The sequence below is a fragment of the Anopheles maculipalpis genome, chromosome 3RL (assembly GCF_943734695.1).
Source record: "Anopheles maculipalpis chromosome 3RL, idAnoMacuDA_375_x, whole genome shotgun sequence".
NCBI lineage: Eukaryota > Metazoa > Arthropoda > Insecta > Diptera > Culicidae > Anopheles > Anopheles maculipalpis.
Window position 1 is genome coordinate 9,708,173 of NC_064872.1, and position 18,261 is coordinate 9,726,433.

Here is an 18,261-nt window from a genome sequence, read left to right on the forward strand (position 1 = left end):
GGTATGACGACTGTTGTAGTTCTGATCTCTACTGCTTTTTGCATCCTAGATATCCGCTGCAGCTTTGCCATTCAAATATCTGACATTCGACAGGGTACAAATCTGATGCCCTGATTTAGGTATCAGATTTTAGCAAGAAAATTTAAAATATGTCGAAAAAGCTAAACACGTGTTTTTTTATAATTAAATTTGAAATTTATACCAACCACGTGGTGATCGTAAAAAATGTTTTTATTGTATTTCATAGAACTATTTACCATTAAGCTTGAACCATTGAGGAAAAAAAGCAAAAGAATCAAGTGTTTACTGTGACCCTTTTTGTAAATCGTTGCGCTTATCATGCGTACCGGTTTAGTACGCTTAACGCGATCTCTCCCAAAGATGCTGGATCTTTTGGTAGAACAACTCAACTTTGGTGCCCACCGTCCGAAGCTGGCCATTACGTGTTCCGACATTCCTAGCCGGTACATCGATACGCTCAAGCAAAAGTTTGTATTCGTGACCTTGTCTTCTTGACCCTTGGTAGTTATTTAAGCCCACTTTCCTCTCCTTCCTCTCCACAGATGTGATGTGACTGTGTGTGAAGGAACAAACCGGTCCGATATATTGCGTTCCATTTCCGGTGCGGAAGGAATTCTATGGCTTACCGCAGATCGGCTCGATTCGGAAGCATTGGATGTAGCTGGTCAGCAGCTGAAGGTGGTTTCTACGATGACTTCCGGGATGGATTATGTAGCTGCAGAAGAGTTCAGCAAGCGCGGTATTGCTCTTGGCCATACGCCGAAGGTTGTAAACGATCCGGTAGCGGACATTGCGATCGGTTTAATGTTGGCTGCGGCTAGACGTTTTCACGAAGGCCGGATGAAGATTGCAACCGGTCAATGGGAAATGCGACCACAGTGGATGCTGGGACAAGATGTTCCCGGTTCGACAGTCGGTATCGTTGGGTTTGGTGGGATTGGACAGACGATCTTGAAACGCTTGAAAGGTTTCGACATTGGAAGGTGTCTGTATACGGGTAGGAATCGAAAGGTGGAAGCTGAACAAGGTGGAAGCGGTGCTTCTTATGTGGATTTTGCTACACTACTTCGGGAAAGTGATTTCGTATTTATTGCCTGTCCGCTAACGGGTGAAACGGCAAATATGTTTAATCGGGAAACGTTTGCATTGATGAAACCGTCCAGCGTGCTGATCAATGTAGCACGCGGAGGGATCGTCGATCAACCGGCGTTGGTAGAGGCGTTGACAAATGGGACGATTTTTGCTGCCGGTTTGGATGTGATGACACCGGAACCGTTGGATACGAATGATCCGCTCCTATCGCTACCGAACTGTGGTAATTATATTGAAATACCCTTTTCTTGTATTTGAATTAATAATGTTAATTATGTAATAATTATTAATTTTTATCATTCATATTCCAGTGGTGGTCCCTCACCTCGGAACGGCTACTAAGCAAAGCCTGCTTGATATGTTTACGATCACCGCCAACAACGTTCTTTCCGTTCTTGCAGGTGGGTCCCTTGTTGCACCGTTCCATAAATCATAAAATAAATATATATTCGTTTAATTTACTCTTTATTAACTCTGCATAAATGTGGGCTTCCTGTGGTCACTGGTTCCCTTCTTAGCTCCAACGGTAATGTGCATAGGCACGATTAGCTTCACACTGCCGATGCAACTCGTGTTTCCGCTTTACTACCTTTCCCTGATTCGCTGCCGCATCCAATATTTCCCATGCCATCTTCTCCGGAAAGTGTACCGTCCGTTCCTTCTCGCGGATCGCTTCTAGCAACCACTTCATCGCGATAAAGTACGACCGTTTCTCGGTAATCGGTATCGGTACCTGGTACCGCACTCCTCCACGCTTGATCGGTGTCAGCTGCAGCAGGGGGCGACAATTTTCCACTGCCAGGTGCAGCAGTTTCCTTGGATTTAGTTCCAACTTTGCCTTTTCCTCTTCCGATTCCGACAGATGATAGCGTTCCAGCTGTAGTCGTTTAATGTTTTCGAACCCTTTCTCAACCAGCTCACGGGCAAGTTGTTTGTTGCCCTGTTTCATTACATAATTTGTAAACTGGCTTACGAGCGGATCGTAAAACACGGAACAGTTCTGGTTGTTGAGTGCTGCCTTTACCGGTATGTGGGATATTTTCGACAGATCACCGGTTGTTTGTAGTTCTTCGATTTTTTCCCGGTTAACGATTGGTTCAATAAAATGTGGCCCGTACTGGGACATTCGTGCTACCGGCACGACACATTGTGCTGCTGTTCCGTGCCTATCCGGGAAGAAGTGTGTGAGTGTTTTGATTATTTGTTTAAGTCGCTGTGCAATTATTAGTGTGTCTTACCTTTGCACAATTGTGCACACTATTCTTCGAAGCATTATGGGACACAGAACGATGGAAAATTGCACAAAATTAAATGCAAAACATAACTTTCCCCCGGCACGGTTTTCCACTACACCACACCAAGAGACTTTTGTTGATCACTTTGACAGGACGTAAACAATCAAAAGGGATTGTCAAAATTTGCATTTGATTTGACATTTGTTTACAATTTCTGTTGAAACGAAATTAAAATTAAAATTACTTTTCGATGCTGGTGTAGTAATCAACTGCCAAGACCTAGCCTTGACGAAACCCGAAAGGCTATCCGTCGGCTCAAGAAAGCAAGGCACCTGGCAGCGACGGAAGAGTAGCCACGCTGATCAAAAACGGAGGTGCAGCACTAGAGCTGCAGGAAAATACCGCGAAGCATTTGTAGCGCCTGATGAGTATGTAAGTAAGTAGTAATTCCAACTTCGTTTCAATAAATTACAAACAATACACTCTTTATTGTCCTACTCTTGTCCCTAGTGCCTCTACTTGCTAACAACTTCATGGCCAAATATTTTGTTAAAAGCTTGCACGTCGTAGATTTCCCCGTACTGGTGTACGAGCTTATACACATCGCCGTTTTCGTGATTCTTTACCGGAAAGTAAAGCTTCAGAAATGATTTGGGCAGTTCCGTTCTAGGGACCAAATCATCCACGGAATATATCCGATTTTGTCGCTTTCCTTTCCCGTCCAGAAATGATATCTTCACCTTGCTCAACCGTTCGTCGCAATACACAAACCCTATCAGGTTATCGGTTATCAATCCAAACAGTGAAAAGGTCAGCGTTGTGGTAAAACCTGAAAAGGGAAGCAAAGAATGCATTCTTTTCAAAAATTCTTGTTTACGGGATATATTACACCGTACCGATTGCTCCAACGATTTCTGCTGTGGTCAGTGACCAGATGTCGAAGTACGCTAATCCCATCGATATTGGAACGGATATGCCGGTGAAAATCATTGGATAGTATTTTAGCCTTTTCAGCGACGCGGTAAGCATGATCGACGGGAAGTGGTAAATAGTGTTCCAATTCGTAGTTTGTGTCTCATTTTCTTTGTTGGATGCAGATGGTGGTTCCGTGCTGGTCAGTGCCGATTTTGTGGAACAATGTTTCGCCAACCCCCCGAATGAGGGTCTGTTGATGTTTAGTTGCGTGAAGAAGGCTGGCTGCCGGAGGACCGATGATGATATAACAAAAAGATTCCTATTGTACACACTCTGGAGGATGCGCGCCGTTCGAAGCATGTTGGAAATTATGTCAGAACTCTTTAATTGTACAAAATACTTCGTTTCTGACCGGCTAATCGCGGGAAATAAGAGAAACTATTCGCTACAAAATATTGCAAAGCAAACGAAACTTTGACAACCACACATGCACGCACGGTGCAGTACTAGAGCGGCAACCGCGATGTAAACAAACTGCTGTCAAATCTCGCTCGCTCACGAAAAGTCAAAACAATCCGTAGTTCAAAACACGTGCGCCGAGGAAACAATACTTTCCCGACAATATTTTGCAAGTTTTTAACATAAAAAGTTGTGCAAAATGAGTACAAAAGTGAAGCTAAAAGAAGTGTGAGTAATGGGTTGGGATAGTTCAATCAGTATTCACCACAATCACCATTTTTGCATTGCAGGTACGAGCTCAAACAACAGTACAAAGCGTTTTACACCGGTGGCACAGTTGCGTGGAGCCCGGATGGTAAGCAATTTATGTGCCAAAACCAAGGCACCATAAGCATCGTATCGATCGACAATCTGCACGAACCGATCACGCTCGGCGAACAGCAAACGGATAGTGAAATTGTGGAGGATGTCATCTTTACCTTTGCCATCAGCAACAAGGGCACGAGCATCGTATCCGCCCATCGGTCCGGTTTGCTTAAGCTGTGGAACGGTGAAACACCGACAGTTCAGAAGATGTGGAAAACCATGCACCAGGGACCAATCTCGCGGTTGGTTTTTAATCCATCCGACAGTGTAATTGCGAGCGGTGGTACTGATTCGACCATCCGGCTTTGGGATCCGAACGAGCAGGTTTGTCTCGGTACGGTACGCGGTTGTGAAGGGATGATCAACGTGATTGTGTTCCACCCGGACGAGGAGAGCAAAACTTTGGTAGCGGTTGGTGATGGTACGAAGATACACGCCTGGAACTATGAATCGCGCAAGCTGATTAAAACGTTTGAAGGACACTTTTCGCGGGTGACGGGTGTGTCGTTTTCACCCGACCGTACGCACATCGTTTCGTCCGGAAGGGATAAAATTCTCATCTTATGGAACTTTGAAACTCAGCAAGCGGTTAAAACGATTCCAGTTTACGAATCGCTTGAATCTGTTATTGTGTTACCGACTGGTATAACGATCGGAGGAGTTAAGCTGAAGCAAAACAAGGTTTATGCGGCGTGCGGTGGGGAAGAAGGCGTGGTGAAGGTATGGGAAATGACCGGAGCAAAGATAGTCTACAAGCAATGGAACAGTCTGGTAGCGAAAGCATCGGAGGAAGGTGGCCTAGCGATAACGCATCTATTCTACAGCGAATCCCTCGGTCGGATGGCCATTGTATCGGCCGACCATAACATTCTGGTGCATGAATGCGAAAGCTTCGACTGTGCTCACCAGCTGTCTGGGTTTAGCGATGAAATTCTTGATTTAATTCTGGTCGGCAAGCAAGACCGTTACCTAGCGATGGCCACCAACAGTAATGACTTTAAGGTGTACGACGTTAACACGATGAACTGTCAGCTGGTAAAGGGTCACACGGACATTGTAATGTCACTGGCCGCTAACGATCGATATCTACTTTCGTCGTCGAAAGATCATTCGATCCGGTTGTGGAGTTTCAGCGAAGAGCCCTTCACCATTCAGTGTGTTGCAATCGGGCTGAAGCACACGAACACGGTCGGATGTGTTACGCTGAGCAAGCATTCGGGAAGTTTGTGTGCTAGCGTTAGCCAGGACCGTTGCTTGAAGACGTGGAAGATCCCGAAAAAGTTTAAAGAGGAAACAGAGAACGAGCTGCCCCGGTTGCAGTGTTCTCTGACCGAGTTGGCTCACGAGAAGGACATCAATTGCGTGTGCATTTCACCAAACGATCGATTAATAGCGACGGGTTCGCAGGATAAAACAGCAAAACTATGGGATGCCAGTGATCTAAGTGTTGTAGGCGTTTTCCGAGGCCATACACGTGGAATCTGGGCGGTACGGTTTTCACCTGTAGATCAAATCCTGCTCACCAATGCAGCCGATTGTTGCATCAAGCTTTGGTCACTGGAAGATATGACCTGCCTAAAAACGTTCGAAGGACACGATAGTTCTGTACTGCGGGTTGAATTTCTTTCCAATGGTATGCAACTACTGTCGGCCGGTGCGGACGGATTGCTAAAACTATGGTCGATCAAAACTTCCGAATGTCTGCAAACGTTGGATCGACACGAGAACCGTATCTGGGCGTTGTGTGTGACACGGGATGAAAGTGTCTTCTACAGTGGAGGTTCCGATTCGCAGCTCATCCAGTGGTACGATGTAACGGACATTAAACGACAGCAGCAATTGGACCAGCGCAAGGAAACGCTACTCCAGGAACAGGAGCTTAAAAATTTGCTAAGCGAGCGAAAGCTGCTGAAAGCGTTACGTCTATCGTTGAACCTCGATCGACCACTGAGCACGTTAAAAATCGTAAACGAAGTCATCAAAACGCAAGAGCAAGGTCTGGACGATACGGTGCGCAAACTTTCCAACGATCATAAAGAACGTCTTCTAAAACACGCGATCGAATGGAACACGAATAGCAAAAATTGTCGACCCGCGCAACTAGCGCTGCAAGTGCTACTGCAGGAAACACTGGCCGGACGGTTTCAGGTGAGTGAGCTCAACAAACATCTGGAGGCATCGCTTCCGTATACCGAGCGACACTTTAAGCGGCTGACCGAGTACATGAAGGACCTAAAGTTTGTCGAGTACTCGCTGCACTGTATGCAACCGCATGCGACCAAGATGGATTAAATGCAAGAGTTAAATTTAAAAAAGAAATAAAGGATAGCGTAATTTTTTACGCGTATTTTGTCCGCTGTTAAACCATTTCTAGTCGTCTTTTTTTCTTTCTGCTCTGGTGTCTACACCTGTATTGGTTTAGTTTAGATTACTCAACATCAGCGGCCCGTTGTAGTCCGCTAGATGCTAGAAAGTTTCGTACCAATCGTCCATCGTCGTGATAATCCTGGTCGAGAGCAGTAAACGTGGTTAATTTATTCACAAACGTTTGTTTACCGACCGGCTTTGTTTAGATACGTTACAGATACGATACGTCCCGGTACGCGGGATGTGCTCGTACTAATAAAACTGCTTTCAACCAGAGCGAGCTTTAGCTGCGGGACGAAAAAGTAAGTCAAGTTTAACCATTTGCACCGGTAATGTACAACTCAAGGGTGTTGGTAAAGGGAGGTTGAAATGGAGATTAATTTGAAATGGCAAGGTTTTTGGACTTTCGTGTAGTGTGGATTTCGAATGAACCTCTTTTTTGCATTCATTGATGAACCAGGACGGACTTTGCTTATGATAGTGTATTTGTGATAAGAACATTAATAGTAAATTGTGAGCATAAAATCGTAGCTAACTTTTTACAGCAATTGTTCAACTACTTTTATCTGGATGAGTTATTTATTCACTTTTTCTCAATTGTGGCGTTACAATTTTTATAAGTAACAACGTGTCTGGTGATTTTCTTTTGCATATTTTCTATTATTCTTCGTTTTTTAATAATTTAATTTTATACTATTGTTTAGCTAATTCATGTACTGAAGTTTTCTAACATTGTTTTATCATTTACTTACAAAAATTGCAATTGCTGTACAACGAATTATAAAATTGTAAACATTAATTGAAACATGTCAAGCCCTCTTGCATATATCTCCAATTTTTTATTATTTTAAATTCATTATGATTGGAAGACATTTTCTTCTCCGAAAGTTGATAATTAGGGCACTTATCCCGAGTATTTTTTATTAAAATAAAAAGTTCTGTTTAAAGGGATCCGTATCTCAAAGGTGTTCAAATTTGTCGGAGCTTAGAGTTCTAAATACACAATTGGAGGAATAAACCTTCTCCCATCTTGCTGACTTGTCTGACAATCAGTCAGTAAGAAACACAATGTTCGTCGATTTGTGCAAATTCTGCCCTCAGACAGCAATCATTTTGGTCCATTTGAATGTTCACCAACTTGCCAATTTGTAGAGATGCGCCCTCGCAATTCACACCAAGCCATAGAAGATGATTTACATACGTTGAATGGTGAGATTCCGAAAAACGATTACCAGTGGACTCATCGCTTCAGGAGTCCAAGCTACATTTGCCTGAAGGCGCCTTAGATGAAGTCTAAACATAAATCCAGCAATTTTCGAGCCAAGTCTATTCATCTTTCAAATGAAATTAAGAACTCCTGAGATGACGAAAAATGATTTCCAGAGGCCTCATTGCTTCACAAGTCCAAGTGAAACTGCCATTCTAGGGTTTCAGATGAAGTCAAACTCAAATCAAACAATATTCAACCAATGCTTCGACTTCCAGAAGCCTCATCGCTTCAGGAGTCCAAGCAATACTTACCTAAAGAGGTCTCAGATGCATTTTAAACTCAAATTAATCAATATTCAACCAACTATCGGCAATAAACCAAGTCTAGACAACTTTAAAGTGAATGAACAGTCTTCTGAGGTGTCGAAAACCGATTTCCAGAGGGCTCAACACCTCAGTAGCAGGAGTTCCCACCCAAGTGAGACTCTCCTAATGAAGGGGTCTCAGCAATGAGCCATTCCAGTTAATTGTTAGTCATGGTATTCTTACCAAAAACAATGCCACACACTTATTACCATACTATAATGTCACTGGAAATACTAACCCCGTAACCCTGATTTAATTGAAAGACAATGTCGGTTATCTCTCATGCTTAATCATACATTTTATGCCACATTTTCTTCTTATTACAACAATCATCACAATTCATTGCTATGATTCAACGTTTTCTGCACAATCCACCGAGCAGTCGTTCAACGAGAATAACCCACAAACCAACCATTGCCCTTTTCGCCCGCTTTTATCAACAATTATCTTACAAATAATGAACCGTGCCGCCCTGCTGGCCGCCACAAATTTCCCATTATGGATTGTCCTTTCCACCACCATTATCACTACCTTTTGGATGGGAGCGCACTTCAAAGTCACCTGGTAATTAGTATTCACACCTTGCCGGGTGCGGTGCATGACACCGGCGGTATCGTAATTGGTATGCTGCGTCTCCCATCTTCCGATGCGGTTTAATTAAGTGCGGAACTCTTCTCCCGGGGATCTCACATTGCTCCGGTAACCGAGACCGTAACCTCAAACTTCCTGCGAAGAGAAATGTTCTAGCCCTCGTTTTCTACCCTTTTCTTTTTTCTAGACACCTCGGCATGTTCTTATCTACAGCCAGAAATCCCTTTTCAAAAATGTGCTATTTGTTTTACTCATTTGCAGTGATCCAATATTTGTCCCAAAGCGCCCCAGCTGACGCAATTGTAGTACGGTGTACGCGATCACTTGCAGGGCCCCAAGGCGGGTGGTTCTGCGCGCCAGTGTACACTAATTACCGTCGCGATCAAATATTTGCTCATCCGATATTTGGTGGCCGCGACGCGTCCGTTCCCTATTGGATTATGACAACTTCATTGCTTGTGTGCCCGTGAGGTGTGGACAAACTGGAGCGATTTAATATCTTGCTTGCTTGCTTATTGTTCTGCCATTCTTTAGTACACTTAATTACAAGCATTTACTTACTCCCCTAGCAGCTTAACGCATCGTCTGTGATTTAGTTGCCGTAACACGTGCTGCAACTGATTGTTGTCTTGGTTCCTTATTTGTCCTGCTCTTCTTGTGGGCTTCTGTATAAACGTAATAAAAGCAAGGTACGTCATTCCTTGCTCAAATAACAGCCCCAGCATATTGTAATAATGTTCGCACAAACATGTTCCTCGAACCAGAATTGGGCAGTTTGATCTTTGCTCACCAAGAATGCACGATCGAACAGAGTCAAAACATCCTGTCAAGGTTTCCCTGTTTGGGTGCGTTATGAGATAAGACTTTCCCTTTTGCTTTCCAGTGCTCCAGGAAATGGAGTTCTAATTGAAATACGGCGTTCGTTCGATCGTAACTGTTTGTGTCAGCTTGTTTCCTGATTATGATCAGATCTACCGTACGGCGAACTTACCGGAGGACGTGGAGTTGTTTACACTTGTGCATGAAGTTGATCGTTGCGTATGATTATATGCTTTTCCATTCATCATTTGCACGTGTTTTGTTTCGTTGTTCTTACACATTGAGAAAAGGGTCTTCAAGAGGCATCCATCCATAAGTTTGGCATTGAACCATACAACTGCTTGAGGGAATGGACATCGAACTGCGTTCCCTTCGAATGAGTGTTATTAAAGCGCGAAAACAAACAGAAACAGTTGATGATTCGTCGTATGATGAACATGAGCAAGACATGAGCAAGAAGTAAGCGTCCGCGAGAAACAAAGTCCCGTTTTCTGGACGAAAGTTATCGAATTCTACATAAGGTCAGCTCACACACAAGGTCGTTATCGGTCAGAGCTTCTTTGCCGATGGCGACAAGTGACAGGTAAAAAATTCTTCTGGTGCAAACTGGATACGAGATTGTGCTCTATAACGCATTTTACAATCGATATTTTTTTCCTAAGCGATTTCCGGTGCTTCACGGCATTCAGTGGCAGATTTAACCTCACCGAGGCTCTAAGCGGTCTGCACGTAAAGCTACACGAAACTATGGGAACTGATTTAATTTCGCTAGACTTTATACTATTGGGGATCTGCGACTAGCTTTCGGCATTTAGCCAATTTTAAATATTCTATAAATTGTCTATTACAATCTATGGCCCCAACAGTCACTGTTTCGTGGCATGTTTATTTTTCGGAGTTGGTCGTATTCCCGGCGTTAAAGTAACACCGTTTGTTGAGCGATATCGAACCATGTTATGCGATTTTTCGCGACAGATGTGATGTACAAACATGACATGAATGAGTATTGGATCCGAAGACACTTACCTAAAACTCCATAAGGTCCGTTTAACCAATGGACTTCAAAGAGAGTTTCTTCGGAGTTGATCAATTTTCTGTTAGGAATAGGCAGCTGCTAGGGCCCTCACTCACGATCGTAGCCCATGATGCCTGATGACGATCTTCTAAGAAAATGTTCGTCAAATCGTCCAAGCGAACTTATCGTCCAAGGAGACTTGCCCTCAACGGACCCTATTCTGTTGGGTTATGTGAAGAGAAAAAATGATTTAATTATAAAAAATAATATTTTCCTTTCATTTAATGAGTTTAAACTATTAAAGGTTTGTGTAAACAAAGAAATTATTACTTAAAAAAATTCTTCTTTAGCTCTACAGCCTCGAGAGAGGTCTTGGCCTTACATTACGGATTTTCCTTTATTTTCTTTTACCCTTATTTCGATGACTCTTAAAATTGTAGAGGTATTAAATGTTATTTAAAAAAGTATTCCAAAAGCTTAGTCGGTTGGAAAAATATTACTACAAATTTTCAAACTGTAACCAATTCAAATTAACTAAGTTACAAACGGCCAGGCGCCTCCAGCACACCGAATAACCGTTCCAATTGTGCTATACTCCACCTCAACATATTATTCACGTACGTAAGTAAAAGCTTATCTATTTTATTTCTAATCTTATGTTCACGCAACAACAAAAAAAAACACACAGGGATAGGTCAGTATCTGCACTGAACCGGCGCCTACGTAATGAAGCCAACCGCCTCCAGTAAGTAGCCCATTGTTGCCAAAAGTTCGTATCGCTTCTGGAGGAACCGTTCGTTCCGTTTTCTACGATATGGTAATTTTCGAGACATCTGTTCCCTCGGCCGAATTGCCGTCATCGGGCTGGGGTTGGCCCCAAAAAAGTCGATAATTGAATTTGATAATCGGATGGCTTCCTCCTCCCGGGGAGCACTCAGCAGCAGCAAAACAAAAGCGAGAGCCAATATGTAGATAGGCGAATGTGATAATGAAGATGCATATGTGATAAATTGGCAACATCTTCATATCGCGGGTCGGGATCGTCTCGTGCAGTGCGTGGATCGTTGACATAATAGTGATTCGCGCTTTCACTTCTGGCTCTGCGGTGTTTTTTTGATTGTCATGAATCATTGCAGATGCATTACGGTTACAGCTTTTCTGCAGATAGGGGATTTAAATGGGCAAATATTTGGTTGTAAAATGTGAGGATGTGTAATAACACTTTTGTCACCGGTTTTATCACATCTGATATGGTGATAAGTGAGCGAGTTATCGGCTTTATAAGTGGGTTAGAATGATTCACGTGCAAAGTGGATTTAAATGAAATGAAAGTTACTTTATTAGTGACAAAAACTGTCGCAGAGGCTAGAGCCTAGTCTCACGTTCGTAGTCCGTTAAATTTAATTACAAAAAATGTTCGTCTTATCGTCCGAGCGAATTTGTCGTCCTAGGAGTTTTATATCCACGGGAGCTTATTTTAGTTGTAAAGAAAAGAAATCGCTACTCGCGGTAGCGACTTTGGTTTGGCTGCAAGGATTTCTTCTGATTTAAGGGGCAGAAACTAAGACGGCGGTTACTGGTATGGCGGCCAATGGGACCCGAGTGCGATCGAACGATGATCCGAAGATGATGAAGAGGACGGTATCGAGGTGATTGATAGGATGAAAAATAAAACGGTGGTTCCTTCAGCTGGTGTTGGTCTTGTTGTTCGGATCAAAGGAGAATTTCAAAATTATTAAATTGTAAATTTTTAATGTATAATTTCTTGAGTACCTTATTGCTTATGAGTAAAGCCTAATCCGTAAAACGAAGATCTTTTTTACAATTTAAACTTGCTAGTTGAAGGAGTCTCGAGTACAAAAACACTTCGTAGTCGAAGAGAGCCTTTCAAGTAATCAAGTCATTTCTTCGAAGTAGAACCATCCTCGTCGTCTCGTAAGTGGCAGCATTCAAAAGGACATCGAAAACAAATTTACAAAAGAATTTTACCACATCGTCCAAAGGAGCTCATTTACCTTGAAACCTCGTAGTCGAAGAAACTTCGTACTCCAAGAAGGCTTTTTGTTCAATAAGTCTCAACTAAGACCCAGACCTCGAGTACTAAAACACTTCGTAGTCATAGTGGTCTCTTATCGTCGAAGAGGTTTCAATGTTCAAAGGACATTGTCGTGTTGGAAGTCTCATTATGCACCGGAGTCATTCTCTCACCAGGTCCCCAGCCTGTGAAACGAACAAAAAGTCACGAGCATTTGATCAAGCGTGTTTCCCTGGAAAATCTATTTCCTCCCAAAAAGCTGTGCTAAACATGGTGAAATGTTACCAAAGTGCTTGAGATGCACTTAAACGTAACGCATTTATCAGCTTCTTCGAATGATTTTACAAAAAAAAAAATCCCAAAACACCCTTTTGAGTGTGATGCGTCAACGCTCTAGTTCAAGCATTCTCAGCCAAACACAAACCAAACACGATCGTTAATGTTGTCGGCGGCACTCTCGACAAAACGGTAAAGTAGTGTTTGCCGGGACAGTTGTGTTTAACAAATTCATCATCCCTGCAAATCGATTTCTTCTGTTTTACATACTGTGTCCACCACCGTCCCGGGAGTATGGTTCCGAGTGGATGGTACAGGAAAGGGGAGTGCAGGAAAAAAGCTCAACCAAACCACAAAACACCCTTTACAAGCATCAAAACATCATAACATCGTAACATCATCATCAATCGAGACGCAGAGCAATTCCGGTCGTGTGTTGTGTGTGCTGTTTGTTTTACGCCGCGATATCATACCTCTTAATTGTGTTTACTTGCTTGGTTGGAGATAAAAAAAAAGTCTGAAAAATGCTTCTTTTTTGTCGACAGTCAGGCCACATGATTGACAAGTAAAGTGAAATGTTGTACGTGTTGTATACCTGAAAAACCACGCTTTATTTGAGGATGTTAACACTTTGATTGTATAAGCTAATATATTTTCAAAGGAATGTGTACAGTTTTCTCTTTCCATTAAACAACACATATTTTCAATACTCACAATGACTTTCAATAAGGTTTACCTGAAACTTTTCAACTCATTTCGCGCTATTTTAGTACAACGGTACTAAAGTAACCCTTTTCCGCCGTTTTGGTCCACAAAGCGATGTTCAACGGCGTCGCCTTAGCAACCAAAGTTGAGCTGATGTTTGATTTCTTTTTCTCAAATAAGACGTTAGTATTTTGTTGTTGTTGACACTAGCGCATCTTCTGACTGTTCCAGGGTCCTTTGTTGTACTTTGGGGAGATGAATCACAGTGCTAGTACCAAGTAGTAAGTCATATAATCAGTTATGTTTGTTATTTACGCGATGATTTACATTTGTTTGTATGCGAAAGATGATAAACCACATAATTGTCTCAAGACCACGTTTAGTTGAGTTATGCTCTTGTATTATGTGCAAAAAAATATTACTAACAAAAGCATCCAAGTTGCTTTCAGCAATATTCGACAAACGATATCGATGATCAACAACAATTTTTCCTGTTCATGTTTACTATTTGATCGACATGCAAATTACCTTCTCATGAATTGGTTAACTCGTTACTTGCTGGCATTACTTTACTTCGCTGTTGCTACATGCGTTTTTTTCGCCTAAATATTTGCATACATACACCATTCACGCAGGTCGGTTGTTTTTCAGACTAATTTTAATTTTCAACAATATTTTCAACAGCAAACCAAAAAATCGTGACACAAACAAAAATCTCCTGTTGGCTGATGGTGCCAGGGACACAACTTTCGGGCCACTGGTCTTGAATGGCCTCGAAAAAAATAAAATGGGCCTAATGGCTTCTTCCGCCACACGGACGTCCTTCGGTGATAAATCGTGAGAAGGAAATTTTTCATTTTGGTAAGCAATGAGCCGGTGCGACAAAGAATATTGATGGGATTCTTTGGTGTTTTGGTTTTGGACACGAAAAACGATACATGATTGTACACTTGGAATAAATATTAGAACGTCGATCTAATGGGTAGTTTTCGGTTGATTTGCAGTTCAAAATATAGAGGAAAAGATGTTCTGCAAATTACTAATGTGACCCCCAGAAGCGGGGTGGATGGTGCGCTGGTCTTCACAGTGCTGGACCGGAGTTCAAATCCCATCCGGACCGTTCTATCCAATTACGTGGTATCAGCAAGTCTCATAAGCCATTCGATGGCCGGCGTGACTTTGGGGTCGTTTGTCCAGGAAGAAGAATATGATGGTTGAATTTTTAAAGATATCTAGGAGAGTCCATTTGTCCCTTGAAATTTTTTCTAACGAACAGAATCTTAGCTTATTTACGGCGATTTTCTAGCGCTTCTAGGCCTAGCATCTAAGCCTAGAAACAAACATCGTTTTCAGCACGGTTTAACCGAGCTATTTCGAGTCTCCTAAGGCGTCTTATAGCGTGTTTGGTCTTACAAGACGAGAATTGAATGAATGTCGCATTGTCAAAGCAAAAGTTCTGTTTACTCTATTTATAATATCATTGTAGTGGTCACACATAGTTAGTTTTTCGGTCATGCTGGCGACCATCTGATGGCTTTACTAGACCTGCTAATATCACGTAGTTGAGAAGTCAGTCCTCACTACAAGAGGGAGCGTTCTCTTATATGGATTTTAAACTATGATTTTGCCATTTGAAGACTGACGCCGTTGACGCCTCTACCCATAGACACAGCATCAATTGCGCACTGGTAATTCACTTACATGACGGAACACAGCTTACCTTATTACATTAAAACAGAGAAAAAAAGATTCTTTGAATGTAGTACACTCATCGATTCATTCATTCATTTAACCAAGAATACCATCTGATGGATTTTTAATTCTCTTTTATCTGTGCTCTACCGTGTTTATTGCCTACAACTTCGTCACTACTGATTCTCATACTATAGGAACAGAAGCAGGAATAAATAATGATGGTTGTTGAAGCGCTGCGTAATTCATATGAAAGGTGTATGGGCCTTAATGTGTATGGGCCTTATTATAAAAGTTTTAGAAATAATTAAAAGAAAGAAAGTCTTGGGGAATCCTTACAATTGTTAGTAGCATGCAAAAGAAGCACATTTTTTAAGCAATAAAGTAAAGCATCACTAAGTTATTGAGTTAGCAGTCACATTTTTAGTACACGGTGCGCTAGAACAAGCCTGTACTAACTATCAAAGGTACTGACAAAACGTCATCCACCGGAGCGAGCCGGAAGCCGAAGGTGCAGCATCCATCCGAACGCCGAACGCTTGCTGTTTCGTCTTGTGTTGGCTCGGATCCTGACTTACGCAGCATACAATGGCCCACCACCCGACTGCGACGACGTCATCATCAGCAACATGCATTATCATACAACAGGAGTAGCATCCTCCCTTGCCACACGGTGCCCAAACAACCCACCCACCCCAGGGCGACCTTAGTTGGTTCGTTGGCACACGCAACGCTTCACAGAAACACACACACACACCAAATTCGCACCGAACACGACCCGACCAAGACGCGAGAACTTACGACGGCGTGCAACCACTACGGTTCGGATATAATCAGTTGCTTGTGGTTCGCGGTCGAACAGTAAGTAAAGCAAAGGCTCCGCGTGAACCGAAACAGCGCGATCCGAGATCCGAGATCACGTGCAGAACGGGCGCACCACCGTTTCCGTTTACAGCTAGACGATAGTTGTGGGGGGGGTGAAGTGTGCTGTGCTCCGTGGGTTTCGAGCGAATATTTCATCGAAAGTGTCCACTGTGCGTTGTGGCGCGAAAGTCTCGGAAGGAAATAGAGGGTGCAAACTACTCCAAAGTGCTTCACCGTTGGCTATAGTGGTTTTGTTTGGCACTTGAAGTCAGCACAACAAAAGCCCGTACAATATCGTTTGCGCTGCGCTGTGTCTTCGCCTAGTTGTAAGCATTGTGAATTTGAGTTAAAACTCGTCCGGATACATCGAACAAACAAGGGCACGCGCGCGGGGTTAACAAGGTCAAAAGGTTCTGGAAGGATCCGGTCCGATCCGAGGAGTGGCACGATGATCGATTAAAGCAGAAAAGCACAAAACGTGACGCCATTGCAAAACATTATGTGATTTAATTTCCCATCTTCTGATCACCCGTTTATCGAAGTGATCCTTCGAGGGTGGAAGGTATCCTTCACCAAACGTTCCTCAAGCCAGTTTCCCTATCCGTGTGTCATAGTGCGTAGTCAGCATATAATAAGTGTATAAGTAAGCACCCTCGCTTATCGATCGGTATCGGTCGCTTAAGTATAACGATAAGTCCGTCTGTGTGTGGAAGTAAACGAGCAATTCCTAGCACGCTCGCCCAAGACAAAGATGCATTCTCCGGGCCGGGCATCCACGGTGTACGTGTTTCTGGTGTGCCTGTACGCTTTTGTAACGGCCGTGATAGCGCAAAACAGTGTGGCTGTGGTTGCTGATGATGGGCTGACGGTACCCATCATCGTCAGTATGACGCCACCGGCGCCACCCTCACGGGCACCATTGCTCAATGAAACGGAATTGGTCGATCTGAACCAGCCGAGAAGCAGCACGGTACCGTACGCTGCCACAAAACCCTCGTCCGAAGCACCGGTATCGTTCGTTCCTGTGGACAGTAGCCTCAGTTCCAGCAGCAGCACCACCGCGGCAGCTGTACCATCGCAGGGGACGTCCACAACCGAAGGTACAATGTCGCCGGAGGAGATCCAGAAACTGCTACTGCCACCGGCCACAGTGGAGGCGGACATCTTGCACGTTAACGCGACGGATGATCACCGGCCGGATGCTAAATCTAGCGGCAAGTAAGTAGGAAATGATGCTTGATGAGGTGACGCGTTTAGTGAGCCATTAAACGATCGATGCTGATGGTCAGTTTGATGTTTACTAAGCTCGCAACTATTGGCCGCTAATGGGATGGGTGGTAATGTCATTTAGCTTTTAGCTTCAAGGGCAGTGCAGATATCAATCTTAAAGATATTACAGTGATCGCTAAGCTAGTATAAGGTTCCGATTATTACGCCCAAAAAGAGAGAATAATAAATTTCGGTTATTATTCGGTTATAAACAGCAACTACAGATTAATGTGCCTTTTCCGCCATCTTACAGGGCCATCCCGAAGTTGTTGTTGATGCTTTCAGATGTAATTTTGATTTATTACAACAGGTTACAGTCGAGCATGTCCTGAAGTTTGCTCGAATGATAGGACGAGTGTTTTAATTTTTATTTTCTGATCTACTTGAACACCATTTCAAGCTATTGCAATCCCAACACATTTGGCATAAAAATTCAAACAGCTTTAGTGAAATCTCCGAACATTGTGCGAGTGTGTGTGTGGACTTTAGGGCCGGTGGCGTTTGTGAACTATTTACTCCGCACCGGGTTTGTCAATCCAGTGTTCCTTTGCGGGGTGCCCGAGTGTGTGGACATTTTATCTCGCTACGGCGGATGCAGTTGGTAAATAGCAGCAAGTGCTCACAAAGCGTCACATTATGATATAGTATCTGCCTATCTGTGGCTGTCTGAGTGTGTCTTCTATGAGTGCGAATGGTGCTAGGAATAAGAGGAATGATTCACAACCCGCTTCCGATAAGACTATCCGTATTACTAGGTGTGCAAAGCAGCTGCTTTCGTACGTTTGTAAACTAAACCACCACGTACGCGAGCACGTACCGAGCAAAGATATTTATTTATTTGTTTCTTTCCGTCCCACGGTGTGGACGCTAAAGTATTAGTAAAGTAAGTTTTTAATTTAGCTTGATTAATCATGTATTGACAAGCGGTAGGGCGCTTCTGTTTAGACGTTTTAGGCTAGACAAGC

At 43.1% G+C, this 18,261-nt stretch overlaps 7 protein-coding genes across 9 annotated transcripts in view; 3 read left to right on the forward strand and 4 right to left on the reverse strand.

Annotated features, from left to right (window-relative positions):
* The window catches only part of LOC126564707 (homogentisate 1,2-dioxygenase), a 650,355-nt gene that overhangs the window by 503,173 nt on the left and 128,921 nt on the right, over window positions 1-18,261 (reverse strand). The window lies entirely within an intron of this gene.
* LOC126565684 (uncharacterized) overlaps window positions 1-18,261 on the reverse strand; it is a 343,737-nt gene that overhangs the window by 28,376 nt on the left and 297,100 nt on the right. The gene's annotated exons all lie outside the window — the stretch shown is intronic.
* The window catches only part of LOC126564326 (pH-sensitive chloride channel 2), a 31,866-nt gene that overhangs the window by 6,119 nt on the left and 7,486 nt on the right, over window positions 1-18,261 (forward strand). The window contains exon 2 of one of the 2 annotated variants that reach the window (XM_050221332.1): window positions 17,095-17,245. In XM_050221332.1, coding sequence (XP_050077289.1) covers window positions 17,133-17,245 — 113 coding nt within the window. In that variant the 5' untranslated portion in view covers window positions 17,095-17,132. Of the gene's footprint in view, window positions 1-16,773; window positions 17,246-18,261 lie in introns of those variants that run through there. The other variant, XM_050221331.1, reaches the window with a different exon arrangement.
* LOC126564954 (glyoxylate reductase/hydroxypyruvate reductase-like) lies at window positions 324-1,570 on the forward strand. Its single transcript, XM_050222085.1, has 3 exons — window positions 324-488; window positions 564-1,336; window positions 1,425-1,570. Exons 1-3 carry the CDS (start codon window positions 340-342, stop codon window positions 1,547-1,549), a joined length of 1,047 nt encoding a protein of 348 aa, XP_050078042.1. The 5' UTR covers window positions 324-339; the 3' UTR covers window positions 1,550-1,570.
* On the reverse strand, window positions 1,625-2,284 carry LOC126565423 (28S ribosomal protein S7, mitochondrial). The gene has a single exon (XM_050222604.1). The coding sequence runs from the start codon at window positions 2,237-2,239 to the stop codon at window positions 1,628-1,630; it is 612 nt and encodes a 203-aa protein (XP_050078561.1). The 5' UTR covers window positions 2,240-2,284; the 3' UTR covers window positions 1,625-1,627.
* Window positions 2,864-3,623, reverse strand: LOC126565330 (transmembrane protein 186). Its single transcript, XM_050222501.1, has 2 exons — window positions 3,245-3,623; window positions 2,864-3,177 (listed from the first exon to the last, which is right to left on the reverse strand). Exons 1-2 carry the CDS (start codon window positions 3,621-3,623, stop codon window positions 2,864-2,866), a joined length of 693 nt encoding a protein of 230 aa, XP_050078458.1.
* LOC126564128 (transducin beta-like protein 3) lies at window positions 3,880-6,416 on the forward strand. The gene is made up of 2 exons (XM_050221065.1): window positions 3,880-3,950; window positions 4,013-6,416. Exons 1-2 carry the CDS (start codon window positions 3,922-3,924, stop codon window positions 6,378-6,380), a joined length of 2,397 nt encoding a protein of 798 aa, XP_050077022.1. The 5' UTR covers window positions 3,880-3,921; the 3' UTR covers window positions 6,381-6,416.